The following is a 10,420-nucleotide window of genomic DNA, read 5'->3' as shown; positions in this document are numbered from 1 at the left end:
CTTTCACTGTCCTCGAGGGCCCAACTTGTCAAAATTGCATGTTGGTTCAAGTTTGAATCGACAGGGATGAGGCAAGAATGGTGAAAGAACTCGTTCGATGGGGAATATTGAAGGAGTTTGGGATCCAACGCCCAACGGGCCAACGGGCCAACGGGGGGGAATGAAGTTGGAACTCCAGAAGGAAGTGGGTTTGCGCCAGTGGCAGGGGCCGTCCCCGTCGAGGCGCGTCCTTCTCGCTTGTTTGCGCTGCCTCCACCAAGCCAGATCCTCCGGACATTATACACGTACTTCGCACTGTATAACAGTGGAAAGAGTGCACGGCAAGCACAGTACCACTGTGTCCAGTGATCGTAGGCTGGCGGCAGTCATGGTGCTTTTTTTAACACGCGCTAAACCCCGTTTCGGGGAGATCGCCGTGGCGAAGCTGTCGAATCAGGCAGTCAGGGTCTCCCGGTACGTACATGCGACCTTACATGGCACCAGGACACTGGACATGAGAGGAACTGCAACTCGGAGGATCATCATCCCAAGCTGCGAGGGACATGTCTCAATCCTCCGAAAGCTTCACTTGCGATTTCGCCCAAAGCCCAGTAACCACATGCCGGCGTCTGCACATGCAGTCCATTGCAACCATGCATGCATCCCAGAGGCAACGCTGTATTGTTTCATGACGACATTGCCAAGAGTCCGATTGGCGTCAACGCGACCAAGATTGCTGTCCTCGGACGTATCACAGGTCCATCTTAACTGCCAAAACGCCCGAGCTATGCTATAATGATTTACGCATTACGGTACAGAGGCCGCTTGTCAAGGGTAGTTGCAGTCTTTCTCTCTAAACATGAGCTCCCCTGGCGCCTGTCCTGACCTCGCTTTCATTTTCTTCCGCTGCCAGCGTTATCTCCTCGATAGCAACGTAGTCACCATCATCCACATCCAAGCCAGCCTTTTTCTGCCCCTTCGCCGCCTTCTCGGCTAGCTTGGACTCTTTCTTGGCAGTCTTCCTTTCTAGTTTCACCTGCTTCTTCTCCTTCAGCGACAGCCGAGGGAACTCGCTGTTGTCGCCCCTGAGAACGATTCCTGGATGCACAGCGTTGAGCAACCCAAGCGCAAGCAGCATCGGCAGTGCGTCGAGCCCGAACGCGTAGTTCTCGTTTGTCAGAATGGGGTTGTTCATGTTCGCCCCCGGTCCGAACTCGGCCAACCGAAAGATGATCCGGATCTCCGCGAAATGTCAGCTCGGTCCGTTCATCCCGTCTTGTCAAACATTCTGCCATGCAGGGGAGGTCGCAGAACCAGACATTTCACTTACAATGATGAGAACTAGAACCACAAACATCACCAGCACCATGGCCCTGATCCGTTTCAAATTGAGGTCGAACCTCTGCGCCTGCCTCATCTTCACGTAGAAGCGACCCATGAGTCCGCAGAAGACGACGATGAAGGCGAGCTGCAGGCCGCAACCGGTCATGTACACCTGCTTGCCGGCTCGCAAGATGGGGTCGTCCGATGTCGCCTCCGTATTGGACATCATCGAGCCGCCTGCCCCCTGCACCAGGAAGCAGACGACGTCCATGGTCACAAAAATCTTTGTGAGGGCCGTCGCTCTGAGGCGGAACACTTTCTGATCAGGCAAGACAAAGTACACGAGTCTTGCCGACAGCATGTAGGCGAATGCATTGATCCCTGACCGGCGTCAGCTTTGACTCTTTGCTTCGTCACACATTTAATACGGGTGAAGAACCTACATAGCGGAGCTAGCAGAAACAAAAGCTGCCCCCCAATCTGGTACCCAATCCGCTGTTGGTCCCTGGCGCCGAGGGACCGGAGAATGAAGGCTGTCAATTCCCATGAAGCGCCGACGCAAAGAACCCAGCAGAATCTCTGTTGTCATGGTCAGCTTGAGCTATTGAATTAAGCCAGCACCCTCGCCTACCTTTCTGTACATGATGGCTTGGGCGATGTGCGCGACGAATGACAGTCCAAAAAGAACTGCGAAAACGGTATTCCCTTCAAAGCTGGGATCGAAGGCATAGTAGGAGTTGCAAGCATCGATCGGTACGTGTCCGTATTTACCCGGGACTGCCGTTGTGCATGATGGCAGCGAGTCGGACGAAGTGACGCTCGCAGCAGACGCACTGGTAAATGTTGGTGTGGACGAAAGAGTAGCCATCACTGTTTGAAATCAGTTTGTTGAGCTTGTCGTCTCAATCCGTCCGAACTCACGTCTGAAGTCGCGAATGTTATATCCCACTCCCTACCGGCTCGCTGTTGTGCGTCACAGGCATTCATCAAGAATGCAAAATGAGGCTCAGCTCTGCAACTTTCGTGTTGGGTTCCTCGTCAATACAGCGCCGCGTCACTAATACAGCGCCGCGTCACTGGACGAAAAAGCCCCCGAATCCTTCGAGAAGCTAGGCAGCCACCCATTGAACCAGAGCACCAAAGTTGCACTTCGACGGGGCGCAAATGCCAAGGGTTTTCTACCTTATTCAAGCTCAACCCGCCAAGCCAGCCTTACAGCTAGAAACAATCCACGTTCTTGCGGCTGATGCATACATCATGACGCGTCCTGGTCCAAGACGCTGCATCTCCAGAGCTGAAGCTCAACACGTGGATGAGGCGTCTAAACCCTGATCATTGACTGATAGGTGACTGATAGATCAAGAACAAAGGCAAGCCTCTTTGGTGGGGACATCAGAAGCTTACTTGCCTATTCTGAAATTTCTCTGGCACGCGAGTGGACGATTGGAAGCCAGGTTTGGCCTGGTGAGAGGAGGATCCATCGCGAGTGCCACGAAAACGTAACGTAAATCAGAGAAATGGATGCCGTAATGAGCTTGGCATGAGCAGTCAATACATCGGCTATTGTCTTTGCGGGTATGCGACGCTCAGTATGCCCTATGGACTGTAGAAGATTGGCCCATATTCATGACATTTCAAAGAGCGATCTCAGTGCGCAGAGATGAAGCCGTTTGTAGCCGTGGCTGCTAAACTTTTCCCCCATCATCACGAAATCAATACACGTGAAGTATTCCATTCTGCAGAGCGTGAACGAAGCTTTTTTATTTTTTTTTGGCAAATCCGCCGCCCATTTCTTGGCGCTAAACCCTAGACAAAAGGAAACAAAGGCACGGGCCAATGGCGGTCAGTTGATCCGACCCCGCGCAGGCCCCGCTAAACTCCTCGTTTCTAGTAAAAACGGGGTCCACTTTACCCCCTGTTCATCGCAGCAGCAGGAAAGCTCCAGCTATCTCGTCGTCGGCGGTCCTCAGGCTCGGCATCCTCTTCTTTTGTTTACCGCCTCGTGCTCCCCCGTGGCTGAGTTGCATCTTTTGCTGCATGCTGTTGTCGTTGCTGTTTGCTTCCACAGCTGCAAGTCAGAATTTCCCCCAAATTGCTGACCACCGAAAAGGAGCATCTTCTCACCCATTGGCCAATCCGAGTTGTTCGGCTGCAGGATTGCGTGTGCGCCACTTAGCACTCGGTAAGCACCAGCAAAAATGCCTATCCGCGTCAAGTCCAAGAAAATGCCAAAGTCCCGGGACATGAGCCCCGTGTCCTTGCACTTCGATACGTTTGATCTGCCCGACATCGACACTGACGACTCTTTCCGGGAGGTGGTTAAGAAGCTCTCCGTGTAAGTTTTCCAGAAAACGGCTTCGTCTCATAATTTATCCCCCGTTGAGGCTTTCCCGCCGCCCCTGGACGGAAGACGTTTGACCGAAGTTTGCTGACGGATCCGGTCTAGATACTTCACCGATGTCATTGTGCTCCCGAGCACCTTTGAGCAGCTGCGCACCACCCAGGCCGGTGAGCCGTTGCGAGTCTTGGTCGATCACCTCAGTGCCACCTGCACTAACCGTGCCATTGTCAACGCCCTTCTGTAAGTCAACACCGAATTCCTCTCATGTGGCCAACTCTTCCATGTGGTCCATGTGATACAGTGGCCAGAGACATCATTTCAACGACTAACACATTCCAGCGCGCTGAAGTGGCATTATGCTGTCGACGAGGCCGAGTCCAACAAGGGCCTCTGTGAAGCCCGCGCCAATGCCTGTGAGATTGTCGCCTGGCGGTTCCTCACTCGCCTGTCGGAGCGCGAAGCCGTCGACTTCTGCCTCTATGAGATTCCCGACCCCAAGCAGCCGGCAACCCCGCCGCCCAACGCGGATCTCGAGAGCAATGAAAACTCCCCTCTGCTGTCGGGCGGCAGCTGGTCCAACCGCGGCGGCAGCCGCCGCGCCTCAGTTCGTCCCGGGAGCAGCGCAAAACGCTACCAGCTCTTGTCCTCCCTGTCCAGGCTCACCATGAGCATGCACGCCGACCAGGACGAGGAAGAGGAAGACGACCCGACCTCACCATTCACCAACCTCAACGCCCTCGAGATCGCCGCTGTTGCCGACGCCAAACGCTTCTTGAGCCAGCATGTCGTGCAGAAGATTGTTACGGGCATCTGGAATGGCGACATCATCTTCTGGGACAGCCTCTCGGTCCATGCCGAGAAGAAGCCCCGCTTCTACAACGCCCACACGACCGACATTTTCTCCCGCCTGCGTGTGCCAAAGTACCTCAAGTTCTGGGAGGCCTTCTTCTTCTTCATCTTCCTGTGCCTGTACTACTCCGTGCTCGTCGAGCAGAACACTGAACGCATCACCCACAATGAAATCGTCCTTTACGTCTGGCTCGCTGCTTTCCTCTATGACGAACTAAGCGAATGGGCCGATGCCGGAACGATCTTCTACGCCACGGACGTATGGAACCTGTTTGACATGATTATGATAGGCATCGGTATCACCTTTGCTGTTTTGAGTAAGCGACCCTGCTACGCTGTGGCCAGCAACAACTAACACGTCGCAGGGGTTATCGGCATCGCAAACCACGACATGAAGATGACCGACACAGCCTTCAACGTCTTTGCTCTCGAGGCTCTCTTCATGGTGCCGCGTGTATTCTCCCTCCTCAGCTTGTCACCGTACTGGGGCACCCTTATCCCCTGTCTGAAAGAAATGGGCAAGGATTTCGTGAAATTCATGGTCCTCGTCGTCATCGTCTACCTCGGCTTCCTCACCACTTTTTCCCTCATCGGCCAGGACGCCTACACTTTTGCCCACATGACCATGATCCTCACAAAGATCTTCTTCGGCTCCTCCTACGTCGGCATCGAAATCATGGACGACATTGATAAAGTCTTTGGCCCCCCGCTCATGATCATGTTCATCATCCTCTCCTCCTTCCTCTTGATGGGTTCCCTGACGGGTATGCTCTCCAACTCCTTCTCCCGCGTCATCACCCACGCCCGCGAGGAGTACCTCTACGTCTACAGCGTCTACGTGCTCGAGGCCTCGACTAGTAACCGCCTCACGCACTTCTACCCGCCCTTCAACCTCATCGCCCTCGTCATCTTCCGGCCCCTCCGCCTCTTCCTCCCCTCCGACGACAAGTTCCGCCACGGCCGCATCCTCCTCCTCAAGGCCACCCACCTCCCCATCGTCGGCATGATCCAGCTCTACGAGAGCATCCGCCGCCGCGTCCATTACGACGAGTACGCCGGCTTCAAGGGCCCCCGCGGCCTCACCGGCGCTACGAAGCAGCGCTCGCTCGGCGTCTTCCAGGCCAACCGCCCGTCGTCGGGTTACCGCGCCGGAAGGTCCCCCCGTCCCGCGGAGCGCCACTCGTCGCGCCCGCAGACCCGCGCCGCGGAATTCGCCGACGACATTGACGCGCCGTCCGTGGTCGAGGTGCGCATCTCGGAGCTCAACGACAAGATCGACAAGCTCACCTCGCTCGTCGAGGCTCTGCAGTCGCAGACGCAGCCCGGCACCTCCCCCTCCACCTCCTCTTGAAGCCGAGCTACACCAATTCCGTTGGTCTAGACAGGTAAGGTTCGGCCTGAAATGAGCCTCTTCCATCTTCGGCTTGATGCCAGGATAGTCTGTGTACGCAAGCATGTGTGTTTATGTCTGTGTGTGTGTCTGTGTGTGTGTCGAACAGTGAGAATCTCGGTTGGATATATCTGCATTGCCCGGTGCATATTCGGTGCGTATTTTTGGTTGTTGGCTTCGGCCCAGTGTGCAAATGTGTTTTGCTCTTTTTGGGTGAGATGAGGGTATGAGACTTTGGATGTAGTCATGGTGATTTTGATAACTCCGTGATCATATTTCAGTGGTTGTTAGTTGGCCTGCAGTTATAAGCGAGCAACTTGCTAATTTTGGAGATCGATATCGCGAATGGGATCATTGTAGTAGTGTTTAGCAAATCAAATTTGATCCTGCTATTTGACTTCATCATATGTACAGGCGTGAAATGCTGCAGACTCGGTATGGCTGCCTCTGCCAAACAATTACTTGTGAGCCTGGTCTTGGGAGGTTTAGAAGCACATGTCCACATCATTCCCACAAGGAATCATATCTCTAGTGCGATAATTCAAGTACTTCATCATCACCCGCAGACCTTCCTTCCACCAAAGTCCGATAATAAGCAAGTGCTCCCATTGGAATGAGTGTAGTCGAGACGCTCTGATAGCTCGTCAAGCCACCCCCACTATGTAAAGAAAAACGCCACAAAAAAATACACCCCGCTAGCGCCACACCTCGAGCAAAATTCATTCCCACCAACTCTCGACCATCACAGAACATTTCAAAAGATCCACCAAGTTTTGCAAAACGCAAAAGGTTCAGTTGCTCGCGCGCCTGATATCTTGTGACAAGAGTGGGATTCGAACCCACGCCAATTACTTGACTAGCACCTGAAGCTAGCGCCTTAGACCGCTCGGCCATCTTGCCTGATGTTTGTTGAAGATTTCCATCGGTTAACACCTTAAGTCGGAGGAAGGGCGGAGGGGCAGAGTGGGCGGCACCGTGGGACGGTCATGCGAGCGCTTACATACCCCCAGCACGGCGGGCCATTGCGGAAGGCCTGAGGTGCTGGATTCCATGGGTCAAGTGAATAGTAAGTACCGAAAGCTGATGCCAGTGACATGTGGCACGAGCGCTTCCTCTGTTTCTACGCATTGCCCCAAAGGGGGAGGTGGAATTGGGTGTATTATCCGGCCGGTCCTGTACTGAGGTTGGCCCCACCGTCGCCATCGGTTCGGACCAAACTCCGACGTCCCTAACATGGCCGGCTACATCCGGAATGAAAGCATTCAGGTTATCACTGTGATAGATGGGAGAAGGCCGGCATCGACTTCAGATTTTGGGCTTACTGATTACATTCCGCAGACATTGCACTACTCTATAGCTGAGGTATAATCACGGTATCATTTTTTTTGCACCAGAGAGAATTCATAGAAATCAAGCCTGGCGGTCGCAGTTGTGGCGACATTTTCAGCCGGAGGCGGAGGACCTTGATAGAAGATTTCCGCATCAAGACCACGCCATCGAGGTCACGTTTCAAGAAGCTCCACATGCAAAACTTTGAAGCCAATTTTTGAACTCGGCTCTATGGGCAGCTGCCACTGCGTCGCGCAACACGCTGTGCCGTCAATGGTCACGCGTCTCTTTCCAAATAGGTATTAGAACATCCCACCCAGGGGAAAGTTTTCCACCAAACCTCCAAGAAATGCGGTGACTCTCGCAGCGAGATTGTCATTCGCTGAGATCTCGACGGGGGGAGGACCAAGAACGCGCCGCTAAAGGCAAGTATTCTGAACACTTGTTAAGTTGTTTCTTTCTATCGTGTTATTTTCAAAGACTGCGGGACACTCACTATTGCTACACTGAAAGCTCTGTCCAACGTTCCCATCACGCTCCACGGGTGTTTTCATACAAGCCTGCGAGCGCTCAACCTTGTGGACGGATCTCCCACAAAATTGGACGCCGTCCATGTGAATCCACTGAAATGAAACGTCGTACACCTCTTTATGTCACCAATTTTGAGTAACATATATTGAGACGACGGCATTTGTTGAGTTCTCCAGTTGTCTGGTATGGATATTAATGTTTTGCGCGATAAGAAATTAAGAAAAACGTGATGAGCTGGTGTCGTTGAATGGCGATTAAAGCCAAGAAACACCGTCTTCAGCCAATGAATTCGTGTTCCTTTACAAGGCTGGTTGGTTGGGAAAAGGTATCTACATCTTAACAATACAGCTACAGTAATTGAAAGTGACAGCTCATCGCCATCTTTAGAAACACGTCACTCTTATGAGTACTGCAAGCAGTGAGTAGTCGTTATACGCTAGGAAAGGAAACCTAGAAGCAATATTCTCTTACTTCATTCACCCGAGTCTTTGAGCGCAGCAGAGGTCTGGGCCAAATTCCATGCTGAGTGGAGCTTTGGCGGTCAAGTTCCTGCCGGCATTCTATAGGGACGGAAACCGAGGCCCATCTGTTATCCTAGTGCAGAAGCCGTAGGAAGGCGTCATCTAGCACAGCCAACCCTCAAACAAGCGAGAAGTTAGCTCTTGCATAAGGACTAATAGAGCGGATATCTCTATGCTCTCATTAGCGGTGGTGAATCTATCAAAACCATTTACAGATCAGATCATCAAGGCGCGGAAGCAGGTTTGCTAGCTGAGTTAGGGAACTAGAAAAGTCTTGAGCTATTTGTCCACAGGCATGGTGTGATCTCAAAACCTCGGCCCTGCGTTACCTTGGCGTGAAGGGAAAATTGTGATACACGACACTCAGGGGGGGGACTTTCGGGTGGAAGGCGCTGTTTTCAACAACAGCATGACTGAAAGAAGCCCGGGTTTGATGCTGGTCCACGCGGTTGATGTCAGCATACTTTGCGCTCAGATACGCTTGCACGATGTGCTCGGAATTGTGGTCAGGCGCTTCATGGCGGAAGTTGTATCCATGCATGTGGAATGGATAGTTCTATCAAAAGCGCCGGCAATACCTTGGCGAGAGGTCGATTCTTCGTCACCAAGGCGGCGCGAACTTTTCGTCTTTCAACTTCTCTTGATTCAGCTTGATAGAATATGTAAGTATGTGAGTAGTGTGACCCGCTGTGGTCAATAGGAGGGGGGCTGTACAGATGTACGAATCGTGCCTTTTCGGTAACTCGATGTTCAGGCCCATGATGGCGTCGTTTTGAAGGGCTATACCCTTTCCGTTGTATCGTTCGGTATCACCGGCGCATCTCTCGAGCAGCGACCGGCACGAGCGCATCAAAACCAGCCATTGTGATGTGTTGGGTGGTGGCTGGAGCCTTGGAGGTCGCTGAGTTCGATGAGTAGCAAGGAATCTTACAAAACTGTCAGGTTACGCCCAGTAAGAGAGTTCATCATCCCCCATCCCCAAGATATAGGCACCCGAATACACCACAGCTACCAGTCAAGGCCTAAGAGGGAACAGTCAAGATGCTTAAGGTATGCTGCAATGGGGTGCTGCAGTCCATCCCTATATCAGAACGGATTCATTCATCCTCGCTCAGCGCCCAAGATTTCAACAGATCACGATCGTGCTCACTACACGACACACCGTCGTCACCAAACGTGGCCGCATCGCTAAACTAAACAAGCTATATAAACCAAGTTCCTCAGATTTCATGATTTGACTTTCAATATTCTAGTTCCAAGAGGCTGAGGCATCTACCTACCATTGACAAGGTAGGATCGCAAACGAAACCTGGCAAGCAAAATGGAAGAAAAGGACATTCGCATTTCTCACTCTCCTGTCATCATTACAACGTCTTCTCCTTCTACGAACCTCTCACTGAATAGAGCCATCTCGTTGACATCAACGAGCTTCAGCAAGCTAGCATCTGCTTGTCATCGTCACGTTCACTCTTCACCATCCATCAATTTCCCAGCCCTACCTCCCTCTCGTCCCACCGCAACATCTATTCAATACAAGATATCATCAACCACGAACCACAATTCATATTCAGCCTCGCCTCATTTGTCAACGTATAATTTGTCCAACATTATATTTGCGACAGCGCGCCAATTCTCACCGCTGTCATCCCAAGCTACTTGATTCAATCCTCACGCCGCCTCGGTTACCAGTTGACTGGCTGACTGGCAGTGGTTACAGCCAAAGTTATCGCTCATCTTTTTCTACTTCTTCATCGGCTTGCCATCGATCTTCTAAAAAGCGTGGTTTCTGTCTAGGTACAAAGGGTTTCATTCCATTCGTTTGTCCGTTCCGAGGGTCTCTTGTACCCCACCTGTCCGTTTTGTGGTTTGTTCATCTTCCCTCCTTTCCCTCCATCGCGAACCCGGAAGTGCTTTTTCCATCCAACTATATAGAGTCGGTCTACTGAGTATATACCGCCGTGTTCAAATGTCGACGACAGGGGGGGGGCTTTTGCGCGTGAGAGATTCGCGCAATTAAAAGTAAAATTGCTTTCTCAAATTCCGCATCCGAGCAGAATTCGGCGGCAACTGCGGCTGGACCATGCTCAATGTCGACGCCTGATCCTCGGGAGTCGGCGTCGTCTCATCATCACCGCCCGGCTCGGCCGCAGCGCCTTC

The 10,420-nt window shown here is 52.4% G+C and overlaps 2 protein-coding genes across 2 annotated transcripts; one reads left to right on the top strand and one right to left on the bottom strand.

Moving 5' to 3' along the window:
- Positions 1-832: 832 nt before the first annotated feature.
- On the bottom strand, positions 833-2,170 carry CORC01_04289 (RTA1 domain-containing protein; the record flags this gene model as incomplete). The annotated part of the gene is made up of 4 exons (XM_022615937.1): positions 833-1,219; positions 1,310-1,683; positions 1,746-1,881; positions 1,934-2,170. The coding sequence occupies 4 exons, from the start codon at positions 2,168-2,170 to the stop codon at positions 833-835; spliced, it is 1,134 nt and encodes a 377-aa protein (XP_022477682.1).
- Positions 2,171-3,500: 1,330 nt separating this feature from the next.
- CORC01_04288 (ion transporter) lies at positions 3,501-5,843 on the top strand (the record flags this gene model as incomplete). Its single annotated transcript, XM_022615936.1, has 4 exons — positions 3,501-3,637; positions 3,749-3,883; positions 3,983-4,809; positions 4,858-5,843. The coding sequence occupies 4 exons, from the start codon at positions 3,501-3,503 to the stop codon at positions 5,841-5,843; spliced, it is 2,085 nt and encodes a 694-aa protein (XP_022477681.1).
- Between the last annotated feature and the right edge of the window lie 4,577 nt (positions 5,844-10,420).

This window comes from Colletotrichum orchidophilum, assembly GCF_001831195.1.
Source record: "Colletotrichum orchidophilum strain IMI 309357 chromosome Unknown Scaffold_27.1, whole genome shotgun sequence".
NCBI lineage: Eukaryota > Fungi > Ascomycota > Sordariomycetes > Glomerellales > Glomerellaceae > Colletotrichum > Colletotrichum orchidophilum.
Note: the sequence above shows the minus strand (reverse complement) of the source record. Positions and strands in the feature narration are given on the sequence as shown.